General features: G+C 48.2%; 1 protein-coding gene across 1 annotated transcript in view; it reads right to left on the reverse strand.

Annotated features, from left to right (window-relative positions):
* VSTM5 (V-set and transmembrane domain containing 5) overlaps positions 1-22,603 on the reverse strand; it is a 38,454-nt gene extending 15,851 nt beyond the window's left edge. The window contains exon 1 of the mRNA XM_008966410.5: positions 20,536-22,603. Coding sequence (XP_008964658.1) covers positions 20,536-20,626 — 91 coding nt within the window. The 5' untranslated portion in view covers positions 20,627-22,603. The remainder of the gene's footprint in view (positions 1-20,535) is intronic.
* Positions 22,604-22,853: the final 250 nt, after the last annotated feature.

The following is a 22,853-nucleotide window of genomic DNA, read 5'->3' on the forward strand; positions in this document are numbered from 1 at the left end:
TTAGGTAATTTGCCCAATGTCACGGTAAGTGGCTGAGCAGAGATTCAAAACCTGAGTACTTTTCACTGTCCTAGTAATGAGCCAGGGAAGTTTGCAGAAGGTGAGGAAGGGAAAGGCACTCATTTAAGGTGGGGCATAAATAACAAGATTTTAAAAGTGTGGGAAAGGGAGGAAGCCCAATCTCAGCTGAGAGAAAACTAGGACGACCCAGGAAGGCAGGAGGGATCCAAGACTCCTCAGATTTGGGACTTGGTGATTAAGAAGTGCAGGGTGGCCATGGGATAAGGAAGCTGACAGAGTGTGGGGCAGGGTGGGGGCAGGGCAGAGGCAGAACAGGACCCACGAGGGTGTTCAAATAGGGCCATGACATGATCTGAATTGGGCTTCTGGAAGGACGGTCTGGCAGAATTCATAATCTTACCATTTACATACATCACATGTACTGCCCTGGGCCCCTAACAGGTGCTTGTTCTTTGGGAGAACCTAAGGCTGGAGCCTAAACAGCCAGGAACAGCTAGTGGTGCCCTGCATCCCCTGGCCACCCTGTGCCAGCCTCTGAGAGAAGGGGTAGTAAGAAGTGGGCATGTGTAGGGCAGGTCTGCCCAAGACCGCAAGATCGTTATAGAGAGAATTGTTGTCCTATTCATCTCAGAACCCCCAGTGCCCAGGACAAGGCCTGACACTTTGTGGATGCTCAAAATATACTTGCATGAATGAACAAATGGTGACATGTGTGCCCTGCCTGTCAAACTGTTGCCAACCAGGAGAGAGCAGGAAAGGAGTATCTCCGCTGAGCTGAGGGTCACTGGATCTAGCTGGGGAAGGCGCTGGAGGGACCCCTTTCCCAGCCCCAAGTCTGCTGAGAGTCAAACAGCTAGCAGGAGAAACAGCACAGGTTTGTTGTTCGGTTGGTTCTTTTTTTTTTTTTTTTGAGATAAGGTCTCACTGCTGAGGCTGGAGTGCAGTGGGTGGGATCTTGGCTCACTGCAACCTCTGCGTCCTGGGCTTAAGCTATCCTCTAGCCTCAGCTCCTGAGTAGCTGGGACCACAGGCGTATTGGCCAGGCCCGGCTATTTTTTATTTTTATTTTTTTTGTAGAGATGGGGTTTCTCCATGTTGCCCAAGCTGGTCTTGAACTCCTGAGCTCAAAGCAGTCCACCCACCCCGGCCTCCCAAAGTACTGAGATTACAGGTGTGTGCCATCACGCCTGGTAGTTTTTTGTTTTTTGTTTTGAGACACAGTCTTGCTCTGTTGCCCAGGCTAGAGTAGAGTGGCGCAATCATGGCTCACAGCAGCCTCCGCCTCCCGAGTTCAAGCAATCCTCCCACCTCAGCCTCCTTAGTAGCTGGGACAAAAGGTGTGCACTAGAGACAGGGTTTCACCATGGTGTTCAGGCTGGTCTCGAACTCCTGGGCTCAAGCGAACCTCCCACCTCAACCTCCCCAAGTGCTGGGATTACAGGCGGCACAGTTTTAAGCCACAACTAAAATATCCATGTTGCTGCCCAACTCATGCCATTCTTGAAACACCTGCCTGCCAGTAATTTGGGAAACACAGCTTTGTGTATGAGGTCAATACAGCACCTCCAAGTAATAGCTTTCCTGTTTAGTGGTGAAGAACAGTGCTGATAGCTGCCCTGGGCACACAGTTCACAGGTACCCATACCTCCTGTGAGCTCAGGTGGTAATTCCCCCTCTCAGTGCCTGATTGCTCAGAAACCAAAGCTCAGCTCATCTTGGAGAGGGCTCACCATGATCTTTCTGTTTAATGGCCTTGGGAAGTCACCCAGATGTCAGCCAAACCCAAACAACGTAAACAGATGCAGGTTTAGGTGGAGGCTACCAGGCTGTTCCCCTTCATCAGGTTTCAGAATTTGTACCCAAACCAGGAAAATCACTCGAAAATGGCAACAGTCACCATTTCTGTCAGTTAACACTTGTTAGATATCAGATGTTATATTATACAATATTATCACAGCCCAGTGAAACCAATGCTGGGAAAGTTGACTGACCTGGCCGTTACCAGACTGGCAAAGATGAAGAAGTTTGATAACATTATGTTGTCAGGAGTGCATGGAAGTTACTCTCAAACATTACTGTGGTGATTGTAAATGGGTGCAACCTGCTTGGATGGCATATGATGCAATCTGTAAAAATATTTAAATAGCACATACCTTTTGACCCAGAAATTCCACTTCTAATAATTTATCCTACAGATAAGATGGGCACATAGATGCAGAGATATATGTGTTACTGTTGTCATGAAGCACAGTACAGTCAATTGTAGCAGCAAAAGACTGGAGATGCACCTGTGTGTTCACTGGTAAGGAACCAGTTAAACAAAATATCAGTATTCATGTTTTGAGATATTACAAAAATGTTCAAAGGAATGAGGCAAATCTGTATGTGTTGACATTAGATGATCTCAAAAATAATGAAAAAAGTAGAGGGCAGAACAGTGTATAGAGAATGATTCCACTTAAATAAAGTAATTATATGTGTATACACACACAGTCACACATACACAGATAGACATACAGTTATCCATATAAATGCATAGAACATCTCTAAGTTATTCTAAAAACCAGGAGCTGTGGTTGTCTTTGGGGAGAATGGGTGTCTGGAATGGGAGAAGACTTTACATTTCACTCTATACTTTTTTGAACAATAGTAATATTTTAGCAAGTTTGTGAATTACTTAAAAAATAAATACACTGTGACTGTAAAAATACAAATACTGCATGCCAAGATTGAGTCTGAGCCTTAGATTCTTCACATTTGAAAATGTTTTTCACATATACACAATGGACAACCCCATGAGCATTACCTCAGTCTATGAAGGCAGGCAGGAGACTTGGACTAAGGCACTATGCTTTTCCCTTCCCGGGCACTTGCTTATTTGATCACTACTTTACAGATGAGAAAACTAAGGCTCAGAGACGTAAGTGTCCAAGTCTTTGCTAAGTAAAAATTCAGAGCTGAGACTGGAACCCAAGTCTCTTTTCATGGTCCCACAGCTGCCCCTAATAAGGTAAGGCACTTGAGTATAGAGGTGGAGTTTTACATTTCTTTAATGTTTCCCAAAATAGCACATGGCTCAGTGCTGGCAAAGACTTGGGAGACAGATATGACAAAAAGCAGAAGTCTAGACCTGGGCTGTTCAATATGGTAGCTGCTAGCCACATGTAGCTGTTGAGCACTTGAAACTGACTAGTCCACACTGAGATGTATTCTAAGTATAAAATGCACACCAGAATTTGAAGACTTAGTACTTAGTATGTTATACAGAATATAAAACATCTAATTAATAACTTGTTTTCCATTGATTACATGTTGAGATGATAATGTTTCTGGATATATCAGGTTAAACCAAATATATATTCAAAGTCAAATTTACCTGTTTCTTTTTATATTTTTAATATGGCCACTAGAATATTTAAAATTACATACATGGCTGGGCATGGTGGCTCATGCCTGTAATCCCAGCACTTTGGGAGGCTGAGGCAGGCGGATCGCCTGAGCCTAGGAGTTCAAGACCAGCCTAGACAACATGGCGAAACCCCATCTCTGCAAAAAATACAAAAATTAGCTGGGCATGGTGGCATGCACCTGTGGTCCCAGCTACTTGAGTGGCTGAGGGTGGGAGGATAGCTTCAGCTCAGGAGGCGGAGGTTGCAGTGAGCTGCATTTCAGTCTGGGTGACACAGTGAGACCCTGTCTCAAAAATAAAATAGTATTACATATGTGGCTTGCATGTGAGCCTTGCATTATATTTCTATTGGAAAATGTTGGTATAAACTATCACTTCTCCAACCTCTTGCCAAGAAAACAAAACTTGTTCCCTTGAGATTGTTCCACACTCTCCCCTCTCAACAATGTGAGCTCTCTGTCCCCAGTCCTTTCTCTTCATTCTTTAAACATGCTGGCGCCCTTTACTGCAAGTTACAGCATCATCCTGTGTCCCTCCAGCATACCCGTGGACAGCCCATCCAGTGATCTCATCTACAGGAACATCCTCCCTCTAGTCATCCTCAGCCTCCACACCTTCTCTCCTTGTTTACTGTTCAATTCCTCCCCTTGGCCTCATCAGTCCTTCCACTCTGACTCCCTCTACTTTTCCCAATCCATCTTCCTCACTTCCCTCCCTACCCAGCCTCAGTTCCATTGCCCATCAGGATCCAAGGACTCCTGTCAATCTTTTCAACACGAGTACTTTCTGCCTTTTCATCATATCTACCTGGTAAGGCCCTAGTCCTGGGACTAACAATGTTCTACTCTTTCTCTGCCTGTACGTGAGTAGCCAACCCTGCAAGAGAATGTCACCTGGCAGACACTATTCAGCACAACAAAGCACACTGTTTCTAGGATAGACTCAAGATCACCAAACTCAACAGGGCCCCATCCTGCCAGACAATCTTACTACATAAATTGACACTTCCTTTTCCCACAGTTACTATACAGGCTCCCTCCTCTTCCTGGGCTGCTGCTGACACTTCCTTCTGATTTGGTGGTAGCTCTGGCCCACCACACTCACCAGCTGTTTTTCCCATCTCTCTGTGGTTGCTGCTTCTCAGTATCTTTTGAGGGCTCATCCTCTTTGCTGTGGTTTAAATGTCTGTCCCTGCAGAACTCATGTTGAAACTTAAGCCCCTGGCCATGTGTGGTGGCTCATGCCTGTAATCCCAGTACTTCAGGAGGTTGGGGCAGATGGATTGTTTGAGGCCAGGAATTCGAGACTAACTTGGCCAACATGGCAAAACTCCGGGTCTACAAAAAAATACAAAAATTAGCCGGATGTGATGATGTGCACCTGTAGTCCCAGCTACTTGGGAGGCTGAGGCAGGAGAATTGCTTGAAGCCAGGAGGTAGAGGTTGCAGTGAGCTGAGATCGCGCCACTAGGTGGCAGAGCAAGACTCTGTCTTAAAAATAAATGTAAAAATAAAAATAAAATAAGAAATTTAATCCCTAGTGTAATAGTATAAAGAGGTGGGGCTTTTAAGAGGTGATTGGGTCATGAAGACTTTGCCTTCATGAATGAACGAACCCATTCATGGATTAATAGATAAGTGAGTTAATAGATTAGTGGGTTATCATGAGAATGGGTCTGTTATAAAAGCCAGTTTGGCTCTCAATGAGCCTCCTCACCACACTATGCCCTCTGCTGACTCAGGACTCTATAGAGAGGTCTCACCAGCAAAAAGGTCCTCACCAGATGTGGCCCTCAATCTTGGACTTCCCATCCTCTAGAACTGTAAGAAATAAATTCTTATGGCCAGGTGCAGGGGCTCACGCTTGTAATCCCAGCACTTTTGAAGGCTAAGGCAGGAGGAATGCTTGAGGCCAGGAGTTTGAGAGCAGCCTGGGCGGAAAAACAAGAACACGTCTCTTTAAAAAAAAAAAATTAGCCAGGTGTGGTGGTGTACACCTGTAGTTGCAGCTACTCAGGAGACTGAGGGGGGAAGATCACTTGAGTCCAAGAGTTTCAGGCTTCAGTGAGCTATGACTGCATCACTGCTCTGAAGTCTGGGCAAAAGAACAAAACCCTGTGTCTAAAAAAATTTAAAAAAATTAAAAAGAAATTTCTTTATAAAGTATGCAGTCTTTGGTATTTAGTTATAGCAACCAAAAATAGGCTAAGATACTCTGATCTGCCATTAAATCACAGAATTCCTTGAGCTTGATCCTAGGCCCTGTCCTTTATTCTTTATTCTCTCCCTAGGTAATCCCATCTATGCATGCAGCTCTGAGTCCAGTTACTTCCAAATTCACATCACCAACACAACTGCACCTTTGAGTATCAGAATTATTAATCCAACTGTCTGCTTTGCCTCTGCACCTGCCAGTTGACAGGCACTTCAAAATCTACATCTTCAAAGATAAATTAAATGCACACAGAATTGAGTCTACAGCCATGACTATCTGGAAAGATACAGAACTTGGTAACACCTATTGGCTCCAGGGGGTAAGGAGGAGGAACTCGGTGGCTGGAGGACAAGACAGGGAGGCTTTTACAGATACATATTTTGAATTTTGGACTGTGTGCAAATACTACCTATTCAAACATAAGCAAAAACTAAAGAAGCAAATTAATTTTAAAAGAAAACAATAAATATATAATCCCATCTCCCAGATTTGGTCGTCTGGTGTCCCCAACCTCAGTGAAAGGCTCTCCCAGCCAGTCAGCTCCACAGGACACCATCCTGACACCTTCTCCTTCCTCATCCACTACATCCCATCTGTCACAGGGTCCTGTCAATTTTACCTCCAACATGTAACTTGAATCTGATTTGTGTGCTCTTTCTTCTACCATCACCCTAGTCCAAGCCACCAATTCATGAATGGTGACAATGGTCTCTCAATGTGCCTCACTATGCCTGCTTAATCCCTGCTAACTTACTGTCTACACAGCATCCTGAGTGATATTTTCAAAACTTCATTGTATTTTGTCACCCTCCTGTTTAAAACCCTTGTCTGGCTCTCCATTGCTCTAGGAATGAAGTCAAACCCCTTCAAAGGCTTGACTGGCCAGGTGTCATTTGGCTCCTGCCCATCACTTAGGCCTCAGCATCCTCAGCACGCCCTCAAACCCTGAGATCCAGGCACACTGCCCTTTCTTCAGCCCCTTGGATTCATCTCGTTCTCTCACACTGCAGGGACTTAGCATAGGCTACTCCCCCTGCCTGCTCCCTCCCTGTTTGCCTGTTAACCTTCATTCATCCTTCAGATCTCAATCATTGCCTCTTCTGGGAAGCCTATCCCAACTCCAGGCTAGGTCAGGTCTCTTCTTGTATGTTTTCATAGCACTTTTCCATCATAGTAACTATCACAGTTTGTAAGTATACACTTGTGTGGGTATTTGACATCTGTTCTCCCTTTTGACTGTAAGTTCCATGAGGGCAGGAGTTGCCTATTTGGTTCCCTGTTGCAGACCCAGAACTTTGCAGAGTACCTGGAACATGGATGAGAATTTATGCTCAGTGACTCCCCTTATAGGGTTGTACATCTGATCTGGGGGTATGGGGTACAGAACCCAGGACTATGCCAAGCTGAGCACAGGATCAGAACTTTGGACTCCACAGCCAGTTCTTGTGTGACCCTTGGGATCCTATTTGCTTCCTTCTTTTTGCCTGAAAAAAAAAATGCACACACACACACACACACACACACACACACACATATATTTTGAGATGGAGTCTTGCTCTGTTGCCCAGGCTGGAGCGTAGTGTCATGATCTTGGCTCACTGCAACCTCCACCTCCCAGGTTCAAGCGATTCTCCTGCCTCAGCCTCCTGAGTAGCTGAGATTACAGATGTGTGCCACCACACCTGGCTAATTTTTGTATTTTTAGTGGAGCTAGGGTTTCACCATGTTGGCCAGGCTGGTCTCGAACTCCTGACCTCGGGTGATCTGCCCACCTTGGCCTCCCAAAGTGCTGGGATTGTAGGTGTGAGCCACCTTGCCCAGCCTGAAATATATTTTTGATCCTTCTGTCTAAACGTCCCTGTATCACACACACGCATGTGCATGCACCCATGCTGCTACGTATGCCCTCATGCACACACAGCCCAGTTTCTGAGTTCCTGGCAAATGGGGCCACATAGGAAAGTAATCCCAGGAAATGTACCAGGGAAGCAAGGGCTTCAGAGGAAATCAGTCAAGCAGAAGTGGGTTCCAATATCGATCTGCCCTTTGTTAATATCATGACTTTGGCCAAGTCAGCTCAAAGTCACTGACTCTCTGTTCCTCATGTGTAAAACAAGGATGTCCATAGATACCTCACAGATCGGATATGTTAGAAAAATGAAAGTGAATGCAGTATGCCGAATGCCTAGCACAGTGCCCTCACCCCACAAATAAACAATAAATGGTAGGCACGGGTATACCAGGGCTATATGCCAGCCACACCCAGAAGAATCTTAGGACTAATCAGAAGATAATTCATGGTGTGCCTCAGGCTGTTGCAAACACACCCATAAAAAAAGGAATTTTTAAAATAAAACAGGTAAACTGCTTCTCTGACTCTTAAGAGGAAACTCAGCCAACTGCATGGCACAACTGATTCAGAGCAACGGGGGCCAAGAGATCTGCCGGTGGGTGCAGAGGGTGGCAGAGGAGGGCAAGATGCAGGGGGGTGGGGGTGGGAGTGTGCAGGGAAAGCCAGAAAAGGCCCTTCCCAATCCCTGCTGGTGAGAGCACATACAGTGGAGCCAAAAGACCCAGGTTCTATCTGGGCTGCACACGCTATAGCTGGGCAACTCTGCACAAACCCCTTCCCCTTTCCGAGTCACTTCGTGGCTTTTCTGTCAGTGATTCAATTTAAAAAACAAAGTCAGGCGTGGTGGCTCACGCCTGTAATCCCAGCACTTTAGGAGGCCTAAGGCGGGTGGATCACTTGAGTCCAGAAGTTCGAGACCAGCCTGGCCAATGTGGTGAAACTCCGTCTCTATTAAAAATACAAAAATCAGCCAGGCGTGGTTGGGGCAACTGTAGACATAGCTACTCGGGAGGCTGAGGCAGGAGAATCGCTTGAACCCGGAAGGCGGAGGTTGCAGTGAGCCAAGAACAGGCCACTGCACTCCAGCCTGGGCGACATAGCCAGACTCCATCGTAAAAAAAAATCCACAAAAAACAAAAACAAAAAAGCAAACAGGCGGAGCACAGTGGATCACACCTGTAATCCCAGCACTTTGGGAGGCCGAGGTGGGCAGATCACCTGAGCCCAGGAGTTCAAGACCAGTCTTGCCAACATGGTGAAATCCCGTCTCTTAAAAAAATAAAAATAAAAAAATAAAGCTGGGTGTGGCGCTGGCGCCTGTGTTCCCAGCTACTGGGGAGGCTTAGATGGGGAGGATAACTTGAGCCTGGGAGGTCAAGGCTACAGTGAGCTGAGATCGCACCACTGCTCTCCAGCCTGGGTGACAGAGCGAGACTCTGTCTAAAAAAAATAAAATGAATAAACAAACAAAACCATACAGGTAAGAAAGCTTGACAGCCAAGAACAATTCCAGGGGCACAAGCCCTGATTCCAGACCAAGAGAATTCAGTCTCCTTCCACTCAAGAAGCATTTGGGGAAAGACAGGGTCGGGGACCAACATTTAAGGAGCTCCTGCTCTTGGGCCCATGCTCCAGCTCCACTCAGGAGTCCCTAATGAGTGAATTCAGCTGCCCAGCCAGCAACGCCAGGCTCTTCTTACAGCCCGGCCCCTGCAGAAAGGGCCTTGAGAACCCGCTTGCAGTGATTGGCCCAAGGCTGATACCTGATCTGAACTGGGCCAATCAGATTCTCTGTCCCGAGAGTGTGAACTTGGATGCGGGGCCTCTTAGACCCTATGGTGGCCCCAAGAGACAGGCTGCTTCCTGGAGGCCACAGTAAGTGGAACAGAGAAAGCTGGTTCTGGCAAGAGGCTGTCGGGCAGCAGGAGAGACTGGGCTCCCGTGGCCCAGGGAGTGCTGGGGAAAGGAGCTGCTGCCGTGGACACATATGGCTTCTGGGGTCCTGGTTCCAGGTCTAGGGAGAGGCCTGGCACCTCTGCCCCTGGCAGGTACCTCTACTTCCCTCTGAATACACTTTCCCTTGGGTGTCTCCTGCTCTTTAGAAGTTATTTGGCCTCCCTGAATCTGTTTTCTTTAGGCGTAAAGTGGGAATAGCAACGCCTGCTTTGCATGGTTGTGAAAACTCAGAGTATGATACGCAGTAAGCACTCTCTATGAGGTGCATTAAAAAGAAATATTATCATAGTCCACCAATGCCAGCTTGAGGAAGTGGGGCAGCGGCGTGATCAGGCCTGGTAGGGCATGGGTGGGAACTGCAGGCTACAGGTAAGGATGGAATCTAGGTAGTGGTTGGTTCCATTCAGACCTGCGCTCTACCCAAAGCTCCCGCCCTTTTTGCCTGTTATGGTTTGAATAGTGTGTCGCCAAAAAGATATGTTGACGTCCTAACCAGAATCAGGACGTGACCTTATTTGGAGATAGGGTTGTTACAGAGGTAATCAAGTTAAAATGAGGTCATTACGGTGAGCCCTAATCTAATATGACCCTTCTAAAAAGGAGACATTTGGATATACAGACATACATGCACGTGGAGTGAGTGCTGTGTGAAGATGAAGGCAGAGATCAGAGGATGCATCTGCAAGCCAGGGAATGCCAGATTGCCAGCAAACCACCTGAAGCCAGGGAGCGACATGGAATAGTCCCTCTTACAGGCCTCAGAACTAACCAGCCCTGCTGACACCTTGATCCCAGACTTCTAGCCTTTAGAACTTGGAGACAATGAATTTCTGTTGTATAAGCCACCCTAGCAAATGCCCTTCTGTGGCTTTTATTTCCAGAAATAATTGTCCTCAGTTTTCTGATTGGAAAGGACTGAATCAGCTAATCTGTTGTTTTCAAAACTTGATTGTGCATTAGATCATCTGGGGAAGGTTTTACAACATTCTCCTGGATCAATGAACTCAGCATCTGAGGGTGTGACCAAGGCCTCTGTGATTTTTTAAAACTTCCCATGTGTTTCCAGCGTGCATCAAGATTGATAACCACTGAGCTAATCCACACTGAGGTGTTAGCAGCTGAAGACCATTTATTAGAATTCCTTTACAGCAGGCACAACGCCTGAAGCCAAAGAACTATGTGAAAGAGCAGTGTTGGAGACACTAGGGACAGCTCTTTCAGGAAGACAGTTGGGGGAAATGGACTATTTCTGGCATCACTCAAATTTTACTGTATCTGGCTAGTCCTATTTCTAGGGATGCTCTTGGGGCTTAGGAGGAAGAACAGGCAGGCAAAGTCATTCCATTTGCTCCCTCCACCCCCTTCAAAACTCTAACACAGTGGTTCTTAGCATTTGGCTCCATTAGAATCACCTGGAGGTGATCACGGAACTAGATTGCAGGGCCCGGTCCCCAGTTTCTCATTCAGTAGGGTGAGGTGAGTCCTAAAAGTGCATTTCTAACAAGTGCTTCTGAGGCAGGAGAATAGGGTCTATAGGCAGGGAACTTAGGGCCCATTCGTGCTGACTTGCTAAAGCTGAATCAAGAGAAAACACCAAGGTCTGGGGCAGGGAATCTGAGGCCAATTCATGATAATTTCCTAAAGTTAAATAAAAGGGAAAACACCTGGGTCTGGGGGCAAGGAACCTAAGGCCAATTAACAAAAACGCCGTAAAGCTAAACCAAAAGGAAAAACCCCACCTTCGCAGGCCCAGAGGCTACTCTCTCTACACCTCTCCCCCTCTTCCAGGTCTCAGAGGGAAAGGGAGAGTGCCTTGGATTGGCCTCTGGCCAAGCATGGGTCATCTCTTTATCTGCATAGGCCACCAATTCACTTCAGCCTTTAATTAGCCACGGACCTAATCCTTCATCCAGGTAAGGGGTAACCAACAGGGACTTCAAAAGGAGTACTTATAACCCAGAAAACATTGTAAACTCTGGCTCAGGCTGCCCCCACCCTGCGGAGTGCTTTCTTGCTCTAACAAATCCCTGCTTTTGCTGCTTCATTCCTGTGTTTCATTCCTTTGTTACTTCATGTGTTTTGCTGAATTCTTTGTTCAAAACACCAAGGACCTGGACAACTCACTCAAGGCTTTCCTTCTGGTAACACCTAGGTGATGCTTCCTTCACCCTCTTCAAAACTCTAACACAGTGGTTCTCAGCATTTGGCTCCATTAGAACCACCTGGAGGTGCTCACTGAACCAGATTGCAGGGCCCGGTCTCCAGTTTCTCATTCAGTAGGGTGACACTGCTGGTGGTCCCAAAACTGTACTTTTAGAACTTTGGCTGAAAGGATTCTGTAAGACCTCAGGGCGAAGAGGACACCAAGGATGCCCTCAGGGTCCCAGGAGGCCAGGCCCTCCTCTCCTCTGACACTGCTCTGCTAACACCGTACCTGCCAGGCAGGGGCTAGTCTGTGATGCAGCACTTCTTATCTTGGGGAAGGGAAGTTTTGGGACATGCAGTCATTAACAGAACCAGGGGCAATGGATCAAGAGTGAAAGGACACAGGTTCTGGTGAACGGAATTGAGGCAGTGTGTGTAGAACAGATGCATTCATGGATTCTAGAGTCAGACTAACTGGTGTTCAAAATTTAGCTGTGCCAGTAACAACTGTGTGAACTGGGGTAAGTGAATTACCTTCTTTCAGCCTCTGTTATGGTACCTAGGAAATAAGGATAATATAATAGTGCTGTGCCCGCCTCCTGCAGCAGAATAAAGTTTAAATGAGACAATATATGTAAAGAGCTTATCAGACTCTAACACTTGGTGATAGCTCAATAAATAGGTATTATTAATGATAATTCTTTGAAGATGGACAGGCTTTTTTGGTAAGGTAATGATCTCCCCATCCTTGGGGGTATGTAAGCAGAAGCTGGAGTTGTACCAGGGATTAAAGCAGAAGATCTGAGACCGGGAGTGTTGGAGGAGGAGGCTGGTTCTTCTGCTCCAGATCACATAATAGAACTGGAATAAGCACTTGTAAACCTACGATTCACTTCTGAAGTGTGGCAAGACTGGGCGACCTGAAATTATTTCCTGTGGAATTCCTTCTAGAATCTTCCTACCACACCTTTTCCAGGCACCAACAAGAGCCACCTTGCTGGAAAGCTGGACTGTTTTCTGAAAGACCACAGGGTATGTAAAAGCCACTGCCATGATTCTGATCAGATGCCAAGGAAGCAAGGCATGACAGCAGCCACTGCCTCACCCTGCACCAGTGTGCAAGGGGTTGGGGAGCTGGCTGGGTTTGCCGTCTGCAAAGCTGGGTGGCAAGACTGAGTCAGGCCTGGGCCAGCGGCCAGCCTGGGGAACTAGAAGGTGCGGTCAGTAAATGTGTGTTGAATAGGAAGATAAGGGAGAAAATGAGGCGTTGTTATCTCCCAACAATTCTTTTGAGGGGACTTTATAGGATGCCTGAAGGTACTTGGAAGAGGGTTATAAAGTGATCAAAAGATCATTCAGGGCCAGGGACAGCGGCTCATGCCTGTAATCCCAGCACTTTGGGAGGCCAAGGCAGGTGGATCACTTGAGGTCAGGAGTTCGAGACCAGCCTGGCCAACATGGTGAAACCAAAACTACAAAAATTAGCTGGGTGTGGTGGTGCACACCTGTAATCTCAGCTACTCAGGAGGCAGAGGCAGGAGAATCACTTGATCCTGGGAGGCGGAGGTTGCAGTCAGCTGAGATCACGCCACTGCACTCCAGCCTGGGCGACAGAGTGACACTCTAAAAAAAAAAAGAGAATTCAGGCACATGTGTAACTGGATACCACAGGTTCGAGTAAATTCTCCTCCAGAAAAACTATTAGGCCAATTCCTCTTTATCCTTTAAGGTTTCTGTTTAAACATCATTTCCTCCAGGAAGCCTTCCCCAATCCCTAGCACCAGGTTAAGGGTCCCATTTCTGTGTTCCCATTGTTCCCTGTTTCTCTCCAGCAACACACTTATCCCTCTCTGTTGTAATTCCTCTTGATGAATGGTTCATCCTCCTCGATCTGCCGTCAGCTATGTGAACACAGGGGTTGGTCCGTCTTGGTGACCATTGAATCCCCAGGGCCTAGCACAGTGCCTGGCACTGTGGACTTCTCATATGTACCTGAATGAATGAATGAATGAATGAATGTCTTTAGGCAAGTCCTTCAACTTCTTTGAGCCTCAGTTTCTGCACCTATAAAATAAGGACTAATGGCATCTCGTTGCAGGCTAACTCTGAAGATGAATCAAAAGCAGCTGTTACAGTGCCTGTCATGAAGTGTTTGGTAAGCAGTCACAGTTATTATTGTCTTGTAATTGTTATTTATTAAGTTATAAAAAACTGAGGAGATACTGGCTTTTCATCTCTTCAGGTGGCTGGAGGCTATTATCAGTGATCTTTCTAAGCCACACATCTAGCTGTCTTCCCTGGCTCTGACAGACCTCCGTAATCTGGTCCCAACTTTCTTTTCCATCTACATCTCCTATGACTCCTCACCCCCAATTCCAGTTGTACCAAACTACAGACCATCCCCCACTGGGCCTTTATTCACTCAACCTCAGCTCAGCTCACCGCTTTCCCATTCTCAGGTTCCTGCTCACTCTTCAAGGCCCATCTTTAATGTCATCTCCTCTGCCAGGCCCCACTAGGCTCCCACAGCACAGCTCACACCAGCCTTCCACTCACGTTAGATGACTGACTGCCCATCTCCCCTGTTAGAAAGTGTGGCAGGTATCACATTGTGCTTATGTCCGAATCGCCAGCACACAGCAGTATGTGATGTGACTCATACAAGCCTGGGCTGTGGAATTGAATTGACCTGACATAAGGGAGAAAGTTCTGGTTCAAGAACCTCTGAAATCCCATCCCGAAGTGCGTGGAAGCCTTGGTGGATGGGGAGAGGAGAGAGGAGCTCTGGTGTTCTGCTTTGAGGCATTGGCTTTCAAAAAGAATGTGATCCAGTCCCAGAGTGAGTCTGGGGCAGGAATCTTGTATGAGTACAGAAGGGCAAACTGTCAGAGGAGCTTGACATTAGGTCCCCTTACCCGTGCCTAGTGCCGAAGGACCCACATCTCCCTTCTCCTCTGGCACTAGTATAGGGGTCTACTGGAGGAATTATTCCAGCACCTTCCACCCAAGATGCAAAGCCTTCCCAAGCTCCAAAACCTTCCCAAGCTCCATTCCCTTAACCATCAGACAACTAGTTAGACTGCATACAAGGAAATTAACATGAGTCGAAAAGCCTGATTAAAGTAAAGAATGATCACCCCTTCTACTGGCCCACAAAGAGAAGGTGGTTGTCCTCACAGTTCGCCAGTGCTAAGAATTTTCTCTTTCTCTCCTTACCTGACTACCTCCTACGTTGCCATCAAGGCCTCCTCTTCAAGAAGCTCCTCCCATTCCAAACCGAGCTAACTGCCTTTCTCAGTGCCCCCAGGGCATCTGACAACGAATCAGCTGCTTAGGTTTTGACTTACAATCCCTCAGTGCAGGGCCCCGCTGCTACCCCAGCTCTTGGCAAGCTGTTCCAGGCACAGTGCGTGCTCAGGAACCATTTATTGAGCCAAACCAGACTTCCCAGCAAAGCAGCCTTGTCTTCTGCCCTCAGCCTGGTGGGAAAGTATTTTCAGGCTTGTCAGGATAAAACCACAAAGACACAGGTGAGACTCTAAGACACAACGTTGGGTGTTCTGAGAACAGCAGGAGGGAGATGTGCTGAACCAGCTGTTTCCATAGGATCAGACTAATGGAGGGGAATGGTCTAGTCTAGTGCAGTAGTTCTCTGGCCACACATTGGAACCACTGAGGAACTTAAAAGCAAAACAAAACAGTGTCTAGGTCCTGCCCTCAGAGATAGTGATCTAATTGGTCTACAGCAGGATGTGGGCATCTTACTAGGTCCGTGTACACTCAGAGAAAGATGACCCCACATACGGGGCTTACATACACCACTGGGATTGGCATGGGCGCTGTCAGCTGAGGATTCTCTGCAGCAGGGCTCCTCTGGGGTCAGCATGGCACGGGCCTGAACTGCCCCAGGGTGTGTCTCAGCAGAGAGAAAGCCTAGTATGCTCCCTTGACCAGCTGGACACATGGACAAAAAATGTCCTGTGCTCCTTTTACTGTCCAGTGTGTCATTTTTCCTTTTCCTAAAAGGATGACGGGTACCTTCCCAGCCCAGCAAACCAGTTATAGGAGGGGCGAGTCATTTCCAACTTGAAACTTGTCAATCCCCATCCCTCCCACTCTCATTCCTGCTGGATAAGTAATTACTTTCCAACTCCAAGCCCATTTTCCAGGGAAAATCCAGGTGCAGAGAAGCCAGCGTCTTGGGTGCACAGTGGGGCTCTTGCATCAGTGGGGTCTCTGAGTGGGGCAGTGGCTAAGTTCCCATGGGTGCATGCTAGGGCAACTTCCACTCCCTCTTCCCTTGCCAGGTCCCCAGAGGTATTGTGTACCTATTTTTTGAGCACCTGCTGTATGCCTCCAATTCTCTTCTCCACCCTGTCCTGCTGTACACACTTACTCATCTTTCAAGAGTCAACCTCACCTGCTTCATGAAGTGTTTTCTGACTCGCCAGGCAGGATGCCTCCCATGACTGGCAGAAGCAACACACATTCTCTTTGGAATAACTCAACTTCAATCCAGGCTGACAAAAATTGTATTAAAACCTTTTTGTGGGTTTGTTTTAGAGACAGGGTCTCACTGTGTTGCCTAGGCTGGTCTCAAACTCCTGAGCTCAAGTGATCAAGTGATCCTCCCACCTCGGCCTCCCGCGTAGCTGGGACTGCAGGTGTGTGCCACTGTGCCCAGCTCCAAAGCTATTGATTTATAACATGAATTCTGACTTTAGATATAGTAAAAGTTTTTTTTGTTTTTTCCCAAAGAGTCTTACATCAGATAAGGGATATAGCTGTCCTTAGGTCCTGGGGATAATGGAGAGGAGAGTCTCCTGGCCCTTGCCCCGCTCCTAGACCAGCAGGGAGCATACTCAGGAAGGCTCTTGGAGATCAGGAAGTAAGACATTTGTGTGACTTTCCAGTTGACTCCAGCCCGCAGCCCCAACAGCTTCAATTTTGTCTTTCAGGCATTTTCTGATATGGGGAGGAAGTATGTGTGCAGGGGTGCCCATCAGCCAGGGAGCTGGCACCTCTTCCATACGATGTGCGCATCACTAGCACTGCACACATCACCCTGTATGAGGAGTTTCTCTCCCCTGAGTGAGGGCTAAAAGCTGAAAGCTTAATTGTCCATCAGTGGGGCCTGGCTAAGTAAAAAGCAGCATATTTATATGATGACATATGTAGAGAAGTTGAAAGGAATGCACTTCCTTTATCAACATGGATAGAGCTAAAAAAAATTGGTGTAAAACTAAGTTGCTGAATAAACAGTACAGAATGAATGCATGTTTTAAAAATTAAAAAAAAATTTTTTTTTTTTTTGAGATGGGGTCTCACTCTGTCACCAGGCTGGAGTGCAGTGGCATGATCTTGGCTCACTGCAACCTCTGCCTCCCGGGTTCAAGCGATTCTCCTGCCTCAGCCTCCCAAGTAGCTGAGACTACAGGCGCCTGCCACCACGCCCGGCTAATTTTTGTATTTTTAGTAGAGACGGGGTTTCACTGTGTTGGCCAGGATGGTCTCGATCTCTTGACCTTGTGATCTGCCCGGCTCAGCCTCCCAAAGTGCTGGGATTACAGGCATGAGCCACCATACCTGGCCCCATGATTGCATTTTTAAAAAGTACATTGGAAACTCACTTTTTTTCCAGTGGCTACATTTGTATGTATGCAAAAATATTTTTTATAAATCTGAAAGGACAGTGCAGAGTGAGACCACACCTCATGTGTCTCTGTTTGATCAGGGATCAGTGCACGGCTCACGGCAACATGGTAGGTGCTTCTAAGATGTTTGCCACATGGATGGCAGCGTTGGGCAGCTGCTGAGGACTTATGGAGTGATGGACCCAGAGTCTCGTGAAGGGCCTTGAGAGGATTCCTCCTATACTGGCTCCCTCCTCATCCCATCCGCCCCCACCTTCCACTAAGCCCAGAACCCACAGCTCCATTCTGGCTGTGGCATCCCTGGGTCTGTCCACTCCCTCCTCAGCTTCAGATTCAGCCCTAGCCCTGTTCCTCTATTTTTCTGAGGACTGGCCCCAGTGTGTATATGTGTGTGTGTTGGGGGAGCTGACTGTTACTTAGAAACTGGGATTGGAACAAAGCAAGTTGATTCTGGCCCAGGCCATTAACTAAACTATCCTACTATAGTCTTGGATCAAGTACTTCCAAATGAGAGGGAGCACTGGGTGGGTACTCGTGAGCCTGATGGCTAATGTACTGGGAAAGGACATGAACAAATGTTCTAGAAAGGTGCCTGTTCTGGTGGGGAGGCCTGCCAGCTTTCCGAGCCCATAAGTCCTTGTCCTAGTCAGCTTGGGCTGCCGTAACAGATGACCATAGACTGATGTGGCTTAAACCACAGTTATTTCTCACAGTTCTGGAGAGGCTGGGAAGCTCAAGATCAAGGTGCCAGTTTTTGGTGAGGGCCTTCTTCCTGGCTTGCTAATATGCATTTTCTTGCTGTGTCCTCACACAGCTGGGAGGGAGAGCTCTGGTCTCTCTTCCTCTTCTTGTAAGGACACTAATCCCATTATGGGATCCCACCTCATGACCTCATCTAAACCAAATCACCTCCCTAAATCCCCTTCTCCAAATACCATCACATTGGAGGTTAGGGCTTGAATATATGAATCTTGGGAGGGCCCATACATTTGTAGGGGAAAGGTTTCAAAAGCAGGGTGTTTGGCATTCTTTATCTCAGACTTCAGGGTAAATAGTGAATATCAGAGGTTCTGGATGAAGCTTTTGACACAGGCAGAAGAGGTAGAGCATGCAGGGAACTGGTAGCAAGGAGGAGGCCTACTCTTCATCATTATGGCTGGCTCCAAAGCACAGGCTTCATTCAGGCAGGCACACATTCATTTAACGTCTTTTAAGGGCGCAGGCCCTGGCTAGCACTGGGCAAGTGCTAGGGCCCCTGAGTTGAAACAGAGTGCTTGCCCTCCTGGAGCTTACTGCTGTGCATGAGGCAGGTCTCAATGGAAAACTGCAAACTTTTACCTGGCCTCCAGGTTTTGCATGTGCCATTTTGTCTGGTACACCCTGCATTCCCTTTGTCCTGTCCCCCGAGCTGCTTCTACCCATTTGGCAGGTATGGGCGGGTGGGGCTGTTTTGGGGAAGTTTGCTCAAGTCTGGATTCTGAGACGCTAGGGCTTCCAGAACATGACACCTCTTGCCTCTCAAGGCTTGCCATTGCAAGGCTGCCCCTCTTGTTTGCATGTCTGTCTTCTCCATGACACCTAAGCTTCCTGAGAACAAAACTGTGAACCACCATATCCTAGGTACCCACTGTGGCCTGCTTCCTGCAGGGAGAGGGTACAGTCAATGAGTGAGTGAATGAATGAATTATACGCTATTGCAAATAGCTGGTCCCTGAGCATGAGGGGTATCTGAACAGATGTGTAAGTATGGTGATTAGAAACAAGTGATAAAGGTTTGAGAAATAATATAAAAAGCCACTGCAGTGACAAACACACCCATCCACCTGCTCGAGACTAACAACCAACTGTTTTCTTGATCCATAGCTGCCAGAGGAACATGCCTCTGTCTTACTGGTTTTCTGAGATTTGCAACCTCTGAAGCTGGGTTCTAGCCAGAGAGGTGTAAAAGCCAAAAATGTTAGATCGTTCAGTCACCTTGTATAAGTTAACATAATATTTTTTTTCTCTCTCTCCTTTTCTTTTTCTTTCGCTTTGGAGAAGGTCTCATTCTGTTGCCCAGGCTAGAGTGCAGTGGCACAATCAGGGCTCACTGAAGCCTCAATCTCCTGGGCTTAAGTGATCCTTTCACCTCAGCTCCCCCGCCGCCCACCCCAGTAGCTGGGCCTACAGGCACAGGCCACCACACCCAGCTAATTTTTTCATATTTTTACTACAGAGAGTTTGCCATGTTGCCCAGGCTGGTCTTGAACTCCTGGACTCAAGGGATCCGCTGGCCTCGGCATCCCAAAATGCTGGGAATACAGGCGTGAGCCCCTGCGATCGGCTTATAACATTTCTGTGCCTCAGCTTCCTCCCTTGTGAAACAGGAATAAGAGTAGTTTATTAGGGTTGCCCTAAGGACTAAATGAGAGGGGTCTTGTAAAGTCTGAGGGATGGTGAATGCATAAATGCTTAATAAGTGCTGGCTCTTACTACAGGGCCTCTCACCTCCAGCGGCCCTGCTCTGTCATTCTCTAAACCTCAGTTGGCCCATGTGTAAGATGGGAGTGCGAATGGTAATGATTAAATGAGAAAGTAAAACTGTACTAGGATCTGTTGTTTGTGTCCAAGAGAGCCTGTGGGACTACGCTTCGCATCCAGGCTCACCAGGCTGGGGATTCCGGGTCCGGCCATCCAAAGCAAATCTACTCAGTGCGCTGGTCGCGAGGACCACCTCCAGCCTGGGGACTTCAGGCCACAACGCCCAACCCAAACCCCAGAACCGTTTTTCTCACGGGAGCAGGCTGCTGTGGGTTCGTCTGACTGATAAGGAGGCCTGATTATTATTCTCCTGGGAGATGACCAGGAAGGCCATGGAGGGGTCCCCACAGTAGGGGGCGGCGCATGGACTGCAATCTGGTTATTCCAGGAAAAAGAAATAAAAAATGTTGCAGAGGCGGCGGCCACAGGGCTGGGAGCCGGTTATCTCTGGGCCACCTTCCAGCTCTGATAACCGTAGGCCGGGCTCGCCGGGTGGGGCGGGCGCCCCGAAGTGGGCCGGGGCGCCGCGGCCGGTAGCCTCTGCTTTGCCCAGCCCCTCCCGCTACGGTCGGGCGCCGGGTCTCCAGGCCGCGCCCAGCCCCACGAGGAAGCGGCGCGGTGCCTGCCAGCCGAGCTCACCGCGCGCCCTCAGCCGGACAAGGTGGGCGAGGGCCAGGGGGGCCGCTGCTAGACCCCGGGGCCCCGCCCGTGCCCCCCTACCCATTCCCGCTCCCCCAGCACCCGGGGCGTCCCCCGGAGCTTACTCTGCAGACAGCGGGCTGCGGCCAGGCAGAGGGCGAAGAGTCCTAGGGAGATGCCTCGGGTCTTCCTCCTCCCGCTGGGCAGAGGCCTCATGGGCGAGCCCGGGGCCTCGCGGGCCGGGGTGTGTGCTGGCCGCACCGCGCTGCAGCTCCTATGCAGCCTTCTCTCTTCCTCCGCCTCTGGCTGCCGCAGGTTCTTTAGGGCCAGATGCAGATGAGCTGGTTGTACTCTGGTTGAACCAGTTCCCAAGGATGGGGGGGCGGGGGGGGGTGTTGCGGGGGAGAGAATTAATATGGGAAGGAATGGGAATGCACAGACTCAGAGGTAAATAATGGCAAATAATGAGCAGCCTCCTTCCGTTCACACCCATTTTACTGGTATTGATTCAAGGTTCGGCTGGATGCTAGGTGGCAGGAAGGAGGGAAAGTATTAGCTATTGCTTCAGGACAGAGCTAGTCATTGGCATCATGGGCAAAGGGAAGGCTTTTAGGAAAGTGAAATGACAGCCTGGAGTGAGAGGGATGAGGGGAGGGGGTGGGGAGACTCAGGCTGCCCTGATGGGAACCACTGCACAGTGATGATATCCATCCATCTATCCACCCATCTGTCCATCCATCCATCCCTCCATCCATCCAGGAAATGTTCACCAATCGCCTGCTTTATTTGCACAGAGCCTCGCACATGGCAGTCACTCAAATAAACCGGTGGAATGAAGCTAGGCACTGTGTTAAGTGCTGGGGATACAAGGATGTGGGCACCTGTTTAGAAATCCTAGCAAGGGGTGGGGGCTGCAAAAAATGAGCAACGGCTAGGCCGAGGCGGATCGGATCACGAGTTCAGGAGATCGAGACCATCCTGGCTAACACAGTGAAACCCCGTCTCTACTAAAAATACAAAAAAAAAAAAAAAAAAAATTAAAGGGGCGTGGTGGTGGGTGCATGTAGTCCTAGCTGCTCGGGAGGCTGAGGCAGGAGAATGGCGTGAACCCGGGAGGCAGAGCTTGCAGTGAGCCGAGATTGCACCACTGCACTGCAGCCTGGGCGACAGAGGGAGACTCCGTCTCAAAAAAAAAAAAAAAAAAAAGCAACCGCTGTACAGTGCATATGTCGCTAGGATCAGAGAGGCCCAGCATGCTCTGGGGGCTCAGAGCAAGTGTAATTAGTCTCGAGGAAAGGTTGATGGAGGGGTGGGGCAATCAGTTTTGGTCCAAACGAGTCATGAAATTATATTTCACTTTGTCAAAACTAGAATTTCTAGCCTCACTTGCCACAAGGGATAGCAGTGTGACCCAGTGCTGGCCAGTGATATTTAAGGGGAAGTCTTTTTGAGGTGTTTCTGGAAAAGTTTTTGCTTTCCTCATAAAAAGGACAGCTAAGGCTGGGACTTCCCCTCCCCCTTTCTTTCTGCCTTGAAAACATTTATTCTGTTCAGATCTGTGGCATGTGTCTTGCATCCATTAAGTTACATAAATGAATGCAAAAACCATCATGCTAAGTAAGGATGGTGGAGCAGGAAGATAGAAAGACCTAGAAGGGCCGGGTGTGATGGCTCACACCTGTGATCCCAGCACTTTGGGAGGCCGAGGCAGGTGGATTGCATGAGCCCAGGAGTTTGAGGCCAGCCTGGACAACATACTGAGACCCCATCTCTACAAAAAAATATAAAAATTAGCCTGGGCATGGTGGCCCACGTCTGTAGTACTAGCTACTTGGGAGGCTGAGGCAGGAAGATCACTTGAGCCCAGGAGGCAGAGGTTGTAGTAAGCCATGAATGTACCACTGCACTCCAGCCTGGGTGACAGAATGAGACCCTGTTTAAAAAAAAAGATAGGAAGGAAGACATAGAAGACTATCGTAATCCACTGTACTTTCCTATCTCCTTCTGGTTTCTAAAGGAGATTTCTTGCCAATTCTGATGTGTTCCTGGTGAGGCCGATACTAGTGTTACCCTGCTGACTGGCTTGGGGTGGGCTTGTCAACCATGCTGTCCATTTGAAGTACCCTCTCTGCCAACCAAAGTATTTGGTTCAAGGATGGGCAGACAGGGCCATCAGCATCTTCCCTGGAAATGTATGGCCACTGCTGGCATGCTAAAAATGGGATATGAACCTGGGGGTACTGGTGGACGATCTTGTCTGTCATGTGGAGAGGCCCTGGATTAAGAATGAAACCAAGATGAGACAAACTGAGCGGGGAACTGAGGAAAGGGATAAAGGCCTAACTACATGGGTTGGGCTCTGGGATTCTGCATGATTGGGTTTGCCATTTATCAGCAAATAAATGCCCTTTTTTGCCTCAGCAAATTTAAGTTGGATTTTTAT

Source organism: Pan paniscus, chromosome 9, assembly GCF_029289425.2.
Source record: "Pan paniscus chromosome 9, NHGRI_mPanPan1-v2.0_pri, whole genome shotgun sequence".
Lineage (NCBI taxonomy): Eukaryota > Metazoa > Chordata > Mammalia > Primates > Hominidae > Pan > Pan paniscus.